General features: G+C 38.9%; 1 protein-coding gene across 1 annotated transcript in view; it reads right to left on the bottom strand.

Moving 5' to 3' along the window:
- KCNH8 (potassium voltage-gated channel subfamily H member 8) overlaps positions 1-18,286 on the bottom strand; it is a 235,979-nt gene extending 217,693 nt beyond the window's left edge. Inside the window, exon 1 of the mRNA XM_081159504.1 lies at positions 18,014-18,286. Within this exon, the coding sequence (XP_081015630.1) occupies positions 18,014-18,089 (76 nt within the window). The 5' untranslated portion in view covers positions 18,090-18,286. The remainder of the gene's footprint in view (positions 1-18,013) is intronic.
- Positions 18,287-18,684: the final 398 nt, after the last annotated feature.

Genomic DNA, 18,684 nt, shown 5'->3' with positions numbered 1-18,684 from the left:
CCTCCTGCTCCACCATATCTGCAACCTTGTCACATCTGCTTTGGATGTTCCCTCTCCACTCCTCCGTATTTCCAATGCTGGTTTGTTTTCATTATTTAAGTACTGGCTTAAAGATCTCTTTTCAAAGAGCCTTTTGGTGATTGTCCTGTCTAAAGAACCTCTTTTCCCCTAGTTACTCTTACTTTCTCCTTCATTTTCTTAAAATTGAATATATCTCTTTAAACTCACTTTCTTTGTGTATTTAGGATGCCTTCCCATGCTCACCATCAGAATATAAGCTTCAGGAGGGAACGGGATTTTCCTCAATTATTCACAGCTATATCCCTAGTACCTAGAACAGTTCCTGGCATATAGTAAGTGCTCAATAACTGTTTATTGAATGAATCATTGCTCTGATTTGGCAACAAGTTAGCAAATATCTGAATTTACCACTCTAAGCTTTTTTAGAACTTATAGCATCTCATCAAGACAAGATAAGTTAAACATATTACAAAGTAGTACAGAATGATGTAGAATGAAGTGCTATGTTGACTGGGGAAAAGGAAACTCTTGTGTGTGGAACTGGTCAGGGAAGGTATCTTTCAAGAATAGAATAGTGCTCTGTCCACACTCATATTTCTGCCCCACAGGAAGGTGCTGGAATGCTGCTAGGTGAGCTTCTATAAGCTATAGGAAGAAAAGTCACTCTATGGACAGGATGTGACTGCCCACAAAGAAAACAAAAAATTCATGCCATATGGAACATAGATATTTAACTTAACAGCAAATTTTAATTGGTTTTAGATACTGGAACCTAATCCAAATCCTGAGACACTGATTTGGTGGGGTACTTTTAATTTGCCAAGATTAAAATAAAAAGGTGACCCTTCTTTCCCTGCCTTGTGTTCACCTTGGGGGGCGAGGGGATGCTAAAAGTCACTTTTGCTACAGGGATCAGAAAGAAGATTCTGACCTCAGAGAACAGAGGTGCCCAATGGGATATGCATAACATTCAGGATAAGGCTTTACACTTGACCAATAATCAAAAATGTTAGTATGTACTTTAAAAAGAATTCATAGAGTGTTCTTATAGGACAATTTCTATAAAGATACTGCCTGTTATGAACAACCTGTGAGTCAGAGTCAGAGTTTTAAACCTTAATGGGTGTTTTTTATTGAGTCCTCATTATATTTTCATTTTCTTCCTTTGCCTAACCTCAACTTTATAATGTCTATAAAATGGTCATTCCAAAGAACATACTGAAGTGTTAGCATTACAGCCACTGTTGTCCCCATAACTTCTAAGATGTGTATTATCTTAAAGGTCAATTCCCCTGCACAAAAAGTCTACGTAGAAAAGAGATTTTAGAGTATCAAAGTCAAATATTCTTTCCAATTTCACTTATTCACCTACAGAGTGGACATGACACTGGATAAACACGGGTTCCAACTGGCTGTGGGACCCTGGACAAGGCCTGTTGCCTTTCTAAGTCTCTTTTCCCTCATCTTCAAATAAGGAGCTGAAACAAGATAATTCTTCAGGTCTCTTTCAGGGCTGTACACAAAAAGGCCTTCGGAATCTACTTGAGAGTGAAATATTAATGGGCAAGAACAAATATTTTGCACCAAATTCAGCAGCACACATTTTCTGAGAAAATTCTAATAATAGGAATAAGTCCAGAGGAAGTACATCATAATTTGAACTTGTATCATTTTAGGTAGCATCGTTTCTAAACAAGCTAATGTAGCTAAATTGATCCTAAACTCCCACACAGCTGCTAAAATTTTATTAGTGGAAGGAAATGTCTAATGTGAAGTCTGAGTACTGCACGGGAGCTTATTCTTTAATTCAAGTGTAAATGTAAGTAACACATAGAAGTTTTTCCACCTCTGAAATGTCATCAAGAATATTAAGAGAACCAGTTTATTGTCAGTTCTTAGATTTAATTGGATAAATATATGATCAACAGAAAAATCAAGATTATAAACTATTTTAGAATTGATCAAAAGGTAATATTATAGTATTTCCAGAAGAAATATACTAGAATGTAAGAATTAGTCTTTCTGTTCTCATGGAGTTTGTAGAAAATATTACTATAAAATAACATCTCAATTAACCATGTTTTGGGCATGTTGCAAGGCACTGAAGAGATGATCATAAAAAAGACAAGACTGACTCTAAGAAGTATGTATTTTTGTATGGCAAACAAGTATATATATAAATAAATAATAAAGTAAATCCATCATGAGCGTGAACAAGGCCTACCTCTTTCTCTGAGCTATAGTTCCAATTATAGTTTTTGTTAAAATAATCTAGGTACTAAGAGGCAGCATGATTTACAATAATATTGCTCTTTCATAACTTGCCCAACTCAGGAAGGTAGTCAAAGTATTCCTACTACTGTGCAGTAATAGGTATCAGGAAAGAAAGTTTTACCTAGAAATCCCATTGACAGACAGCAACTTTCTACAAAAATCAGAAGCCCTTTCCAGTCCCTCCTACATGACTGAGGAAGGGAACTGCTGTACTCAGAAGAGATTACCCCATTGTCACACTTTGAATGCAAACACTGTCAAGCTCCTGTACATGCTCAGGATGAACACTCTTCACCACTGAGTGAGCAGAGAAAACTCAGTCACTAACCAATAGCAAAATTACCCGAGTTGTTATCCTAGGTTTCAAACCCATCTCAGCTTCTCACTTTATATAGGCAGCCCAGAGCCCTGGCTCCCTCTCAGTTAATGGGATATTTCTCACTTTATGGGTGAGCTCAGCAATGGCAGCAATTAGCTTGCTTCCTTGCTCACTTCAGAAAAAGCCACAGACACTTAATTTAAGCCTATACGTGAACTCATTGAAATGGATAAAGTAGTCAGAGGACCAGATCTGTCATTCATGGGATCTTACTCCTGATAGTCTCATTTATGGATAGATTCAAGCACCTGAATATCTACTTGAATGCTGAAGAAGTGAAGAACAGCCATGTAGCTCTGCCATTTGCCTCAACCCTTAGCAAAGGACAACTTCAAAACTATATTGCAAGCAGGGATCATTCGTTTCTCCCGAATCTTAGTTTTGAAAAATAAGCAGATGTATAGAAATGAATAAACAAGAGCAGAAACTATGAGCCGTATCTTCCTAGGGACTTAATTTAACCTAGAAAACTCGAAGCCAGTGAGAAAGTTCCTTAGAAAGTAAAAAAAAAAAAATTTTCTCTTAAAACTTATGTTTATTTATATGATGAATTATTCCAAAAAAGAAATTATTCATACGGCTCACAAAATACATCTAACTTATGAAACCAAATAAATAAGGAAGGAAACTAGACCCGGTAAGAATGAGGCTGTGAGGCTAAAACAGTCTCCTCACTTACATGTGCCGCAAGGACTCTCACCCTTGCTGAAGGCTGAGCACTCCACGGGGAGCATCCTCAAGCCAGTGCAAGGAGGGCCCACAAGCCATTCCGCAGGAGCCCTAGATCCCTCCCCGTCTAACTCCCCGATACTGAAGCTCTAAATTCTTCAGGCATGCACACTATTACATTATAGGAGATGTTATACTTTGGGAACAATTAACCTTCAATTGAAGTAATACTAAATTCTATGTAGTTGTGTATGCGCACAAGTGTATATATGTGTGAGTGTGTGTTGGGGCTAAAGCAAAATAACCAAAAATAGGAAGTTAAGAATACAAAAGATGGCCTGGCCAGGTGTGGCTCAGCAGTTGAGCATCGACCTAGGATCCAGGCGATTGGGGTTCGATTCCCGGTCAGGGCACATGCCCGGGTTGCGGGCTCGGTCCCCAGTGGGCGGCGTGCAGGAGGCAGCCGATCAATGACTCTCATCATCGATGTTTCTATCTCTCTCTCTCTCCCTCTCCTTTCCTCTCTCTGAAATCAATAAACATATATTTTAAAAAAGAGAAAAGAATACAGCAGATGAATCCCTTTAATAAATAAGCCTTTGAACTCATAATTCTAATGGTTTTTATATTTGAGAGATGAGAATTCTGCATCTCTGCAAGCTTTCTGAGGAAACTAGTTGACGGGTCGCCTCCTGTAAATGCTCAGTGAAAGCTGTTACTTTCATCCTTCAGGTACGAAAATAGTTATTTGACTGGGGTTACTCTCAAATGCCTGAGGCGGCACAGGCCACCTTTTTAAGGGTTATAGCTGTTAGGTCTGCTGGCAGTTTGGAGGTGTTTCAGCATTTTTTCAAAGCATTTGTTCAAACAAATCATCTTAGTCCTTGGGTGTTAGAAGTCCTAACAGTCCATTCCATATAATTTATAGATGAGAAAAGTGAAGCTAAAAAAAAAAAATGAATGGATGGAATGAAAAGAGTTAAACTATTTGTAGACAGATGTATCTACTAAGATGGATGTCAAGGAATTCATGCTGTGTGAAAAAAACCAATCCCCCAAAGTACTTACTTTATTATTCTGTGTACATAATGTTCCTGAAGAGACAAAATTATAGAGATGGAGAACAGGTTAGTGGTTGTCAGAGGTAGGGAGGGAGGTGGCTGTGACTGTAAAAAGGTTGCTTGAAGGATGCTTGTGATAAAGGAGTTCTATATCTTGACTGTGGTGGTTCTTCCACAAATCTACATGTGTGATAAAATTGCATAGAACTAAGCACACACACAAATGTAAGTGAGCACACCCAAAACTGATGAAAGCTGACTAGGGTGGATGAATTCTATCAAAGTCAACTTCCTGATGATATTACACTATAGTAAGAGGAGATGCTACCATCGGGAAAAACTGGATGAAGGGTATATGGAAACTCTGTATCACTTCTTATAACTGCATTGGAATCTACAATTATCTTTTAAAGGACAGAAAACAAGAATAGAATTGCTTTCCAATCAGTAAAATAGAAAAATATTAGAATCCTGGTATAATAAGGAGATTACCATTCACTTTTGCACCTCTCATGCCTTAAATATTTTCAATTCAATAAAAGGATATTAACTTGCAAAAAGCCCTAAAAAACAATAATTCAGAAATATATCATTTCAAGGGAGTGAGGAGAATCATATCCTAGGTCTGAGACAAAAAAGGAAAGTCAATGTGCATTTTCCCTGTTGAAGAAGGAATAATGGAAAATTGTCCAGATTTGGGGGTTTACAAAAGAAACATTTTGAATAAGCTGTAATACATCTATATTAGCAGAAGCAACATTGCTTCAATGCTTATGAAGTTTCTATTATGCAAATTTTTTAATTCCCCCATACAACCCTTTCTGGAAGCAATATAATATAATTTAAAAACACAGGCCTAACAATTAGGATAATTGGCCCCAGTTTTGTCTGTGTAACTCATCTGCTCAGTAATTATAAACCAGTCAATACTCAATTTCCTCATCTGTAGAATGGGGATGAAGTTTCTGCCTCATAGTGTTGTAACAAATAAAAGAAACACTTGAAACAGAGAAAATTAGGAAATAGTGTACAAATACATCACAATATCTAGTAGATGGAAGAGGTTTGATGTCATCTCTCTAGTCATTTACAACTGACAGTCCAGCACCACAGCTGAGCTGCTATAAGCAGAGCTTTAACCCTGGTATAGTAACCACAAGTGATCTTGTCACCCGTTGTCAAATAGCACACTTTGGCGACTGTTACAGAAATACAGCAGGAAAACCACTGAGGGTCTGAATGTATAAAACTTGCTTTAAGGTTTCTAGATATCCCTGTTGCTTTTTAGTTCAATATAGATTTAAAATTATTTGCCTTCACTATCCTTGACTGAACTTGAAAAGAAATCTATTGGTTTTCTTGTTGTTATCCCCAAGCCTCTGGTATGTTCATTGTTTGATAGCATTCCAATAAGGTAACTGAGCCAAATTTGATTTTTTAAAAAGTCCTGTTTTGCTTTTTTGTGTGTTTTTTTGTTTGCTTGGTTTTTCATGTATAGTTTCCAATTACATAGAAATATTAAGAACATCTTCCTTTTTTTGTAAGTTTTATAGATTTCACAAGTAGCATCAGAGATTTTCTATCCTAAAGTATTCATTTTAAATTTTAACAGCACGTGAGGAAATAAGCCATTTCAAGATGTTAGATTGCCATTTTGCAAATAAAATAAATAGGGCTAATCTTTTAAAAAATTTTTTAAATTCTGAAATATGTTTCCCCTTCCCAAAGGTAATATTAATAAAGCAAGTGGGATAAATTTTGTTACTGACTCCAATTCTCCTATGACATATAACCTGTGCTTACTCATTGAGGGGCATCTTATGTTTGTCCCTTTGACTTAGTTTAACCAAAGATATGTTAGCAAATGTGACGCAAGCAAAATCTTGAATTGTTTGTGTTATTGGGCTAGCTTTGTTGCACCACTGCTATCACCACAGATCATGCTCAGGCCAGCATACGACAAGAGACATATGGAGCAGAAACTCCTCCAGTTAAGCTTCCCCAGCCAAGCCTAGGTGGAAGCAGAGACTGTAGAAATCTGCATATGCATAAGTGAGCCCAGCCAAGACCCCAGAGCAAGCCAGCTAAGCCCTATCTGGATCAGGTGGTGCCCTAGTCAACCCACAAACACATGAGCTCTAATAATCAGTAGATAACTAATATTGCAAACAAGCCTGTACTATTGACAAAAAACAAACAAACAACATTACCTTTAATATGACTTTACTGTTAAAATAGTAATTTTATATTGTTAATTTCAATATGTTCATTGTTAATTTTGCTTGTTTCTCAACTCTCATACACTCAATAATCTGAATCAGTAAACTAATAACAGACCAGAAAAGAGGCTGGGAAACAGAGAAGATTGAATACAGAGTGTGTGTCATCCCTAGTGCTGTAGCTGTAACTCCATTCCCCTTTCCACCTGGGAAACCATGTTTAACAGCTTTACTAAAGTACGATTCATACATAATACACTGCAGATATTTAGATAGTACAGTTTGATAAGCTGAACAGTTTGATTAACAATTGGATACTATATACCCAAACACCATCACCACAATCAAAGCTGTGACCATATCCAGCAACTCCAAATGTTTCTTCATGCTCCTTTGTAATTCCACCCCTCTCTACTCCAATCCCACTCCTAAGCAAGCACTGATCGGCCAGAAGCATTTTAAAATTCAAGTTAGAGTGACATTGTTTTATAGATTACCCTGAATCTTTTCTAATACCATCAAACTTTTGGACTTGTGGCATAGCTCTCAGGGGATCTCCAATATCACTGGGTCCTGGCCTCTCAGGTAGAAAGAATCATTTTGGGTTTTATTCTAACAAGGGAGGCAAATTCCTGGATAATCCACTATACGCTGTTCATAAAACGTTGCCACTTTGCAGCTTTCTAAATTGAGTTTCCCATATGATGTGTTCTTAAAAAGCGTGAAAATTATTTGTGTCTCAAAGCGAAGTCAACTGTGATCATTAAGATCTTAGTCATATAAATTTAATGCTTTACAATTTAGCTCCGATGTTTTGTCGTTTTATTAAACACAGACTGCTAAAGCTAAAACTATGTGTATAAATTCCAGCTTCACTATATATAAAGCGTGTGACTTTGACAATTTATTCAACTTTTCTGGGCTTTAATTAATTTCTTTATCTCTAAAGTAGGGATAAAAACATCTACCTTTTATTATTAAGAGATTAAATAAACTGATATAGATGAAAGTACCAAACATAGGATTGGGTTCGTGTTTGCTCATTAAATGTCAAGTCCCTTCCCTTTCCTTCTTTCAAAGTAAAATCAGAGTAAAGTTGAAGGAAGAACTTGGGTTTTGCAATAAAGGATGAGAGTAACAGCCCAGCCTTCTCAGGTACTAGCTTTGGGACAAAATACTTTGAGCCTTGCTAGGGTCCTTTGCCTCCTTTTCATGAAAGTGAGGACAATAAAAATATTTAGGAACAATCAGAAGCCAACACAGACCCAAGTCACTTCCATTTCAAGGTTTCTGGCACATCAAAGTTAAAGATCTATCAAACAGGCATATATACATATATACAAACATGCATACACATATATAATTGAATATTTATTGTAATATTATATATTTACATTAACAATTAAAGTTGTGGGATAAATTTTCCTCCAATTCCTTAGACTTCTTATGTAATTTACTTTCCATATTATCTTCTGACTGATGACAGCAGTAAAAAAAGAAACCATGTACCATCATGCCAAATATTTTTCTGTATCTAACATCACATATCATGTAGTGTAACTAATGTAACTAATTTCTCATATATAAATATTTGTTAATTTTGACCACTACAGCCTCTGTGGTGATTGATAGAACATTACCATTTTTAACACAAATATTAATTACATGTAATCACAATCCAGTCCAAGCACATTTCTGCTTTACACATTTTTTAAATTTAACAAACTTGCCTTTACCATGATATTGCATCCTACCAAAATTTGTTTGTCTTGTCACCATGAACTGACTTTATCTTTAAATGATCTTTTTACTGAATTTACAATAACATTTACAACAATATATGATTTACTTTCTATAGAATAAAATTTGAAAAGCTTTACTTATATTCATGAATTAGATACAAAAACTCAAACATATCATGTTAAGAGAGAGTGGCAGGCTGATTTTCAGATGACTGAATGTAAGCTAACTAAAAGTGTACCAAATAAAATAGTATATAAAAGGTCCAGTCCTGAGACATTCATTCTTTCCCATCATTCGTGGAATCATAGTGGATACATTTATTTAGGTGTTAAGGTCAAAAGTATGAGCAATTTTATCTTCTACATTATTTTCTCCATGGAAGGAACAGCCAAAACACCACACTCAAGGACAAACGTGCCCCTTGTCCAACTGGGTATGTGACTTGTCAGTAACATCTGAACTTCCTGTGTGGGGCCTTCTTTTTAGAAAATCAAATAAAGCATGAAAAGACTGAGTGCTCTGGTCTCAGTTCCCTCTAGTTCAATAACTAGAATAAGAAACTTGGTTGGACTGACAAATACAAAAGGAAGTCTGTCCAAAAGATGTAATAGAACAAAAGAAAACATGAAGAAAAAAATGTTTAGTAGATCTGAGAGCTGGAGAGATAGGTACCCTTATTCTTTCTGTATGCTCAATGTAGAGAAAAGGTAAATGATTTCTGTTAAAAGATGTCAAGAGCACCCGACACTGGAGAATATATTTCTTCCAATAAAAGCATACTCAAAATAGAAGAATTTCCTCTGTAAGATACTACAGGGAGGATAAGTGGTGATGGGAAAATAAAATTACATTAAATTAATTAAAAAAAAATGATGTCACTATAATAATAGGTATGAGAATTTGAATATCTTCTATGGAAGGATTAGCCTGACAATAAAAAAAAAAAAAAATCACAAGGAAATTCTAAAGTCAGCAAATTAAAGCACCAAAATCTCAAAGAAAATGGGTTTCTTTAATTCTAAACAACAACAACAAACAAACAAACCAAAAAAGACAGTAGATTTTCTTTAGAAGAGCAAAACTGCTTTGCACAATGAATGAATTTAGTAGTTCTAAATATGTCTTAAATGCCGATTTAAAAACACTCTTTAAATAACAAGTACTTAAAACATAATATATCAAAAGAAAAAAAGCCTATAACCTGAAATGGCTAAAAACTTAAAAGCAGAAATCCATTTTTGCAAGAGGTAAAAACTAGAAATGATAGCACAGATTGTCCCAGTCTGTTTATACTTACTATAAAAAACACCACATTTTAGAGGGAGTGTGATATAGTAGAAAAGTCACAGGCTATGGTAGGCTAATTATGTGGAAAAATTCTGAGCTTGAGTCCTGTCATCTGTAACCAAAAGGGGGGCTCCACCCTCCTTGCAGGGTTGTTGGATTGTGGTAGGAACAGATAAAACACCAGTGGGGTACAGAACCTATAAATAGACATGCCCCTAATGGTAATCCCTATTATCATTAAAGTTTTATTAAAGAAATTAGTGCTTGAAACACGTGCAAATGAAAGGCTGGAAGCCAGTCTTAGAATTATGGTTCAAAACTAAATCTAATCACACATTACTGAATAAGCTACCGCTGAAGGGAAATAAAAAGACAACTAATACACAGCCCTGGCCTTAAAGGAATTTAAAAGCCTTTCACTCAAAGAAACATTCATTGAGCAAAGACTGTGTCCCAATCATAAGTCTAAGCTAAGGGGATACAAAATGAATGAAGATGCAGTCAGGGCTTCAAGAGTTGGTAGCTGAGTGTTGAAATAGGAAAGCATATAAGTAGGGCCCATGAAGAGCTGACTAGAGGTAACGTGGAAGCATAGAGGAAATGTCGCCTAACTCTACCTGGAGCTTCACGGAAAGAGTTCAAATACAAGTAACCTTCAGGATGGGTTTTGAAGACAATATAGGATCTTGTTCCTCAAATGACATGCCGAAGCCCAGAGGTATGAATGAGCAGGGGGTGCGTGTGTTTGCAGCCCAGGAGGCAGTGGTTGAAAAAGATTTTGCAGAATCATCTTGGAGTCAATGACCCTAAGGACTTTGGACATTCTCAAGAGATCGCAGGGAGCCAATGGACAGCTTCAAGTAGGAGGCTTGCATGATTAAATAGTCATACTGTCTTTTACCAGAAATCACTCTGGGGACAATGTAGCCTGAAGGGGTTTCCGGGTGAGCGGAATCAGGGCCTAAGACCACAGGAGTCTAATTAGAAAGAGGTTATGTTTGTGTAGATAAGAAACAGAAGATCTAAACTAAAGCAGAGGTGATGGGGGAGATGAGGAGCAAAATCAGGGCATTTATAATGCAAAATTTCAAAGACTTGATAACCACTTAGATATGTGGGCAGCCAAGGCCCACTCAGATTTTGAGCTTGGAGAAATATGTGGGTGGTGATGCCAATAATGGGGCGAGAAAGCATGAGAAGACAGATAGGTTTCATAGGCTAGAAGAGGTTATCAGTTCATCCGGGAATGTGCATTTTGGAGAGTTTAAGGGAGATAGATAGTTGCATTAACAGCTACAAAGGAAAGCAAAATAGATCTTCCAGGGAGTTTATAATCCAAGAAATATATTTGACTCTAAATGACTGAAAAAGCTGCTCTTTAATTGCTCCTGTTGCTAAATATATCATAGGAAAAGTTGAAGTCTCCTCTTTTTTGTTTGAAGGCTCCGCTAAACCAAAAATAGATTAAAAAACTTTTCGTTAGACTGTGTCAGCAAACACACATTGCCGAGGTGAACCCCACTATCTCTGCAGCAGCTGCAACTCCGTACCTTTTACTGCTGGCACTTCTCCAATCGACTTCACTGGGACTGAACTCTAGCACACTCTCATTTCTTTTTCCTCTCCACAGGCATAATTCTATAGTACAACACAGGGGTGGAGGAGAAGAGACTCAGCTATGCGGTCAGAAATCAATCTTTCCCTTTCCTAAGACAAAGCTAGCTTCCTGGCCAAAGCAGGCACTTGGAAGTAAATGAAAACATCAGCTCCACTGCATTCTATGGGACCCCTGTCCAAGTGTAAACACACTGTTAGAAGCATCGTAGGTTTCAAGGTTCTCCTGCATGATGCATCAGCCTGTGGACTACGGAGGGGTTGAGAGTTTTTAGACCAGGCTTAGATGGCACCATACTGCTCTTAGCAAGACATGGGTCCATACCTCCCAATGCCTCATTAGGACGCAGCACTCTGGCTCTGAAGACATTCCACGTCTGGCCCAATATGCTTTCTACTGTCCTCTTGCCTTGAACTTGCCCCCTTCACATCCTCTAAGATGCTTGCTCTCCTTCCTGAAGCCCTTCACCTTTTCAGCCTCAGTGAGAAGTGGTACACAAATTGGCAAAGTAAACAGGACACAGTGTTTGTGCTTATGATTGATGAGCAGTCATTGATTATGTGAAGCCCTCTCAGGTCATTTCCTCACAGACATTATTCGCGTCTCATCCAAATGTGCACAGCCCTTTGCCTACACCTCCTGACACTCATCCCTTTCCATCCTATATTACGGTAATTTGTGCACACATTTATTGTCCTCTTTGATTTATCCCAAAGATCCTAGCATAATGGCTTTGCATATAGTTGGTGTTGATTAAATATTGTTGAAGAAGTGAGTAATCGATGGACTGACTGAATGAATACAGTAAAGATTGCTTCAGAAAAGCTGTGCCCTCTCAGAAGTACATTAGGTCTAGGATATCCCAGAAACTGGTAACTCAGGACTTTTCATATGTTTCTATGCCAGAAGGGGGCTCATGCCATGGAGTTTGGTCTACAAGTGATGCCAAATGTCAGAGCCTAAAAAGAAAATATTGTGAGCATAATTTCCATTCTTAACACACTAGCTATCCATTTCCTTCTATATAATGATGTCAAAACAAAATTATCTAATATTTTTAGAGGCAATATAATAAAATGTTTCTTATTACTTGTATATCTCATCAAAAGAAATGCATTTCTGATAAACATATAAATCCAATTCTTGTTAAATCAAAATCAAATACTTTGTTTATTTTGGGGAAGTTACAAGAATCCCAGTGATTAGTCTTTTGCAGGGTAGAGTTCATCTACAAAGGCCAAAGAATGCAAATAAATAATTCCCTCTTCTGTCTCCTCCCTCTTCCTCTCCTTTTCTTCCTTTCCATTTTTTAATAAACCTGGAATTAAGTTTAAATTAAAAAAACAGTACTTGGTCTAACACAGACAACCTCAATGCACCAGTGCCTAGTGGAGAGTTTCTTAAATCTGAAACACGGTTAGAGGCATGAGAGAGATGGAAAACATACTGTTTCAAAACAGTCCGCATAGTTGGCCCAGAAATGACCTGTTTAATGAAGTTAAGGTGGAAATAGCCCAGTCACCTTAGAATGCATGGACCTGACTTGGTATCATTCTTTGCAGATGCCACATTCTTGGACTGGTTCCCCATCCAGGGCAGACTAAGATACCCGTCCATGAGCTAACAGACCCCATTAACCTTCCTTATCTGGAAAGAGGGAGAAGCACCTTGTCAGGAGACAGGGAGCAATGTTCGGAAAATATACCTACATCTCCCACATTACTTTCAGATCAGAGAATGAAGAATCTGACAGCACAACTGGCTGAACATGTCTTAGGTTATGTTTACTCATCCGTCATCGCCCACTGTGGAGGAAAACCCTCCCTCCAGGGAGTTGGGTCTTACATTCACAAGGATTTCAGACATAACTCAGCAGAGTTGGGCATGCAGAATTACAGAGTGTGCTCAATCTACCTGCCCCATGAAGAACAAATATAAGTAAGAACATGACACCTTATATGACAGTGCAACAATGCAATGGCAACCGTAGTAGATAGAATTCTAAGACAGCTCCCAACATTCCCAGCTCCTGTATACAAACCTGTCTAATCCCTTTTCTTCGTGTGTGGACCAGACATATGATTTTAGAAGGGATTTTACAGATGAAATTAAGGTCCTTAAGCAGTTGACTTGGAATTAATCAAAAGAGGGATTGTCCTGGCTGGGCCTGACTTAGGTGAGCTCTTAAAAGAAAGACACCCCTACTGGTCTTTAAGACCTAAGTTGTTGTGTTGTGAGAGGGCCTAGAAGAGGCCACATGGCAAGAACCTGAGGGCAGCTTCTTGTCACTGTAAAGTCCCTGGCTGACAGCTAGCAAGAAAAAAGGGACCTCAATTATAAAATCACAAGGAACTAAATTCTGCCAACAACCACGTGGTCTTGGAAGACAGCCTCTAGCCTCAGCGGAGACCACAGCCACAGGTGACAACTTGTTTGCCATCTTGTGAGACCCTGAGCACAGGACTAGCTAATCCCTGCCTGGATGCCTGGCCTACAGAGAATGTGAGATAACAAGCCACTAATTCTGTGAGAATTTACTACACAGAGATAGAAACCCAACACAGGAACTAGCTCCCTAAACATAAAGAATGGCAATAAAAGAGACTATAATGGCATGTAAAGAATAAAAATAGAGTCTTTATTATCTTCCATTTGTGGGAAGATATCTATGAAGTGCTAGATATTTCCTTGGATGTTTTTATGTAATAGCCTTTTATAGATAGACCCATAATAATGGAGCATATCTTTTCTTATTGGCTAAATGCCATTGATGTTCTTCTCCAGATTGCAATTCAGCAAAGACTCCAGAAGATCTCCAGTCTCACCTTATCCCTCCCTCTTCTGCTAACATTGGGTACATTACCCTTCTCTCTATGCCTCTAATGTTAAGAGATTTATATAACTGGATGAAAGCATAAAGAGGCCAGAGAAAAATCATTGTGAATTGCCCCTGTAAAGGAAGTATTTTGAGTTGAACAAATATCCTTGGACCATTTGAACAGCCTATACAGGAATATATAAGATATATGCAAACATGAATGTGTTTCTGAAGCACTGCTATCAAATGCTTTGACTGAAATCCCCTTGATAGAGTCCCCTGTACTACACACTTCCTTTAAAGCTTAAATCTTGCCTCATTAACCCCAAAGGAGAAGTATTCTGGCCAAATTTTGATATGACTAGAAAATGTAGGCTAATGTACCATTATGTTTGAAAATGGATACTTCCCTCTGAAAGTTTTATATTCTCAAAGATGTGTTTTTCTCAAGTGGTACTCTGTGGCAAATATTTGTACTGAAAACTATTTTTATAAAATAGGTACTTGTGTTCTCTTATTATACTTTCCCTTTGTCCAGATTAATATTCCTGTACTTAAAGGAAAAGTCTACTAAGAAAATATATATTTTAAATACATTAAACTTGTTTTTTAAAAAGGAACTAGGGAGGAGTGAACTATATGCAGGTCATAATGTTAAGATTGTGTGTGTATGTGTTTTAAAGTACTTCAAATGAAGGTGTGGCTAAACGTAATGAGTCAAATAAATTCTTTAGGCTTACTTTTTTCACCTAAATAGGGTATACATATTCAATATTTCCAAGGCTCTTAGTTTTTCTAAGTCTTATCTGCACTTCAATTAAACTCAAACCAGGAGAATATATTTTAAGAGTAAATATATTTTAGGGTAGCTTTATATAAAAAGATTCATATTTTCTAGTAGGTTTTAAAAAATTATATTGTATATGAGAAAAATAGTTTTAATTAATGGTCCACAGTTGTCTTTCAATCCTGACAAAGAGTTCACTTTTTAAATATTAAAAGGAAAAAAAACCCAGCCTATAATGGAAAACAATAAAATGTCACTAGGTGATAAAGTATATTATTAACTTGTTTTATGTTGTCCTGTGATTATACCCCAATTGATATATTAGTAAGGTGATGTTATAGGCTTTTATCATCATATACTTGTATTTTTCCTGAGATAAATTTTTGATGCTGTTTTGTTTTATTATTTTCTTTTATAATATTAAGTCAATAAGGCTAATAATAATATTACATCATGATTAAGTTAGCAAAGTGATTTTTCAGATTTATTGTTTGCTGTCTTATTTTTTATCAGAATTGTCCAAAATAAAATAAAATAAGAAACTAATATGACTATAAAATATACCTAACAAATATTGCAGAAAATGTGTACTAAGTAAACACATTGCATTTTTAGTATAATAACACTATCCACTCTCCAGTATAGTTTTTATTTGAGGGGGGGGGTAACAACTTTGCAAATTAAAACTTGCAAACAGTTTCATCTTGCACAAAAAAATAAATGACCGCTATAAAAAAATCAAGAGAAAGAAGGATAATCCTAGGAAAAGAGTTTCCAGGATAGTAATTATACTTAATAAAAATTGCGTCAACACAGGAGAGATAGCATAATAAGTTAAACTAAGTATTTAGCAGGGGAAATGATATGCCCATGATTCTAGATACAGCAAAATTTGTGGATCGAAATTTGCTTATTTTTTCAGGTTTCAGATTATTCAAGTCATCCTGCAATTCAAACAAAAAGCAAATGAGAAAATACAGTCCTCTTTCACTGAGCGGAGTTCGTTGGGATGAGGGATATCCAGTAAATGTTGTGAACAAAACACCTGTGTTACTCATCGCTTTGAAATCTGCTCCACTGATTTTCAGACTGATATTATAAGAAGTGGTTCCCTCCAGGAATTCCCTAGACCCTGTGGGTCACAGACCAAACATGCTCTCCAACAATTTTAGTTGTGTTTTTTGTTTGTTTGTTTGTTCTAAATGCTGACATACGATGATGGTCTTCCAAAATAAGGATTTAAAATTTCTAACCTTCTATTTTATTAACATTAATGTGTGGTTAAAACAGAAAAAGAGCTACTCGCGAGTACACCCATCTCTCTACATGCCCCCTGCTTCTCAAATGTTATAGTGACAGAGGCATCGTCACACTGATGATCCAAAGCCCTTCATTAACAATTAATATCTAAGGATGACCCTGCAGTAATTCCCAGGGCTAGGCCGGGGTGATTCACTGCACACGGCACTCACTCCATTCAACTTTAAATGACGAGATAGGCAACTACCCTTTACCAATGATTTCATTTTCAACAGACGCATTGTGATCAATGTCAGAAGGCTGTGTGTGTGTGTGTTAAACTTGCAACTTTAAGATCAAACATCCACATAAAACTGATCAGTTCCTAAGGTAATAAGTAGCATGACCCACAATCATGCATGATGGAGGACTGCAGCGGTTAATTTGCGTGGTGGCTGGGTGGTGGGCATAATGGCAGTACCAGGGACTTGAAGTTTTCTTACAATATTTTCTCTTATCATTCTCTAAGGAAGACGGATATATAATGGCATCACACCTCTCTTATGCTGTCTGACACATCTAGAATATAAAGGATGGAGAGAATGGCTTACCGCTAAAGGTAGCATTGGAAAAATATCCACCCCAACGACCAGTAGCCTGGATGTCAAAAATAAAAAGTCATTTCTCCCTCGTGTAAACTTTCCCAACTCTTCCTAAAGCGCAGAAGTCCCCAGAGGACTTACTTGCCAGCATCGTCAGTGTGTATCTAGACTACTGGAGTGGAAACAGACTCCGACGAGCTCTCCGTAACAGCTCCAAGAAACGTGCCATCGGAGTGGAAAACAATGATACCTGAACCACTGAAAAAAGCCTTTAGAATAAATGAGTGTCTATGAGTCTGGTGTAATAGTAAGAAAAGGGAAAGGCGGCACACAGCAGCAACATAAGCTGGGAGGAAAGTGTGAATGGATATTCATAGTGGAACCGACGGAGAACAGTTGTTAGGGGAGTGAGTGCAGACTTCTAATGAGAGGGAGAAAGCCTACTGGAAAGGCCAGCTGGCTCCCGCAGGGAGCTGCAGAAAGCCTGGGAAGGAGCGCGGACCTGACCGTGGTCCTGAAATAGACAGCTTGCTCCCAGCTTCTATTTTTTTTTCTTTTATTTTTTTTTTAAACTGTAGCTTAAACAAGCTAAACGTCCAATAATAGTTGCCCTCCAAAAACGTCAAAACTTTCTTTTATGATTAGATCAGCCTTCCGGATGCCCTGCTCCTCCTTCCCCACCCATCTCTCCTCGAGGGTTAGGATAATTTCAGGATTGAAAGATACACTATTCTAGTTCAGAAGCAGAAATCAAGACTCTGCAAAGCTCACAAGGCTTAGGATTTTACAGACAGCGTACGCTTGGCAATTCCTGATTCTAGTTTGCGTTTCTTAAGCTCAGGTGGGAAATCATGCCGATCTGAAAGACCTCACAGAAGGAAGCTCCATGGAAGAACAGTCCAAACTCTCCCTGCCCTCTAGGAAGACCTGAAATTGTAGCACACGGTGCCATATTCACCAATACGGACAATTCCCACCCTCGCCTCGTAAACTTAATAAAAACCAATTCCTTAAAGAGGTGCCCAAATACAGGTCCCACGCGAACGCGGGATCAGCCTGCAGGCTCTTTGGAACCCAAGAAGTCAAGGGGGCCAACTACACCAAAGTGTTAATGCTGCGCCAAATCAAGGGAGGAAGAAGATTTCTCCGCACAAAAGACACCTTAGCAGGGAACAGAAGGAAATTCACTCCGCTGGTGCCAAAAAAAAAAAAAAAAAAAAGGTGGAAGCAAAAGTAATTTATACCAGAAAAATCATTCTCAAAAAAATACCATGCAACTCGTCCAAGTGCAAGACTTACGTGTTCCGTCAAACCGGGTGGCGATGGTGTCCAGGAAGGTGTTCTGGGGCGCCAGTAATCCTTTCATAACCGGCATCTTTCCAGCGTGGTGTGAGATTCTCCATCAAAGTTTGTCCAGAAGGATGGTTTGAGAGGAAAGTGCCAAGAAGGGAGAAGGGGAGCGAGGCGATGGCCGGGAGGGGGCCTGGCGGGCGGCGGGGCCGAGCGAGGGAAGGGGGGCGGCAGGAGAGGGGGAGCGAGTTGCAGCCGCCGCCGCGCAGACAGGCGCAGCCCGAGCGCGCTCTCGGAGCCCGCCCCGCACCTCCGGGCTCAGCCGGGCGCCGGCTCCCCTCCGCCCCCTCCGCCCCCTCCGCCCCCTCCGCCCCCTCCGCCCCCTCCGCCCCCTCCGCCCCCTCCGCCCCCTCCGCCCCCTCCGCCTCCGCCTCCGCCTCCGCCTCCGCCGGCCGCCGAGCCCCCTCCCTCCGCCGCGTCCCTCCGCGGGCCGCAGTGCCCGCCGGGCGCCGCCGCGCGTGCCCCGCTCCGCGCCCCGCCCGGAAAGAGCCCGCCGCGGCCCCGGCGCCTCGCCCCGACCCGAGGCGCAGGGGTCTTGGAGGACGGCGCCCGACGCTCGGGGGCGCTGAGCCTCCGCGTCTCCAAGGGGCGCGGGGAAACGCGGGAGAGCTCGACTCCCA

Source organism: Miniopterus schreibersii (genome assembly GCF_964146895.1).
Source record: "Miniopterus schreibersii genome assembly, chromosome: 15".
NCBI classification, from domain to species: domain Eukaryota; kingdom Metazoa; phylum Chordata; class Mammalia; order Chiroptera; family Miniopteridae; genus Miniopterus; species Miniopterus schreibersii.
This window is presented reverse-complemented; position numbering and strand designations above follow the sequence as displayed.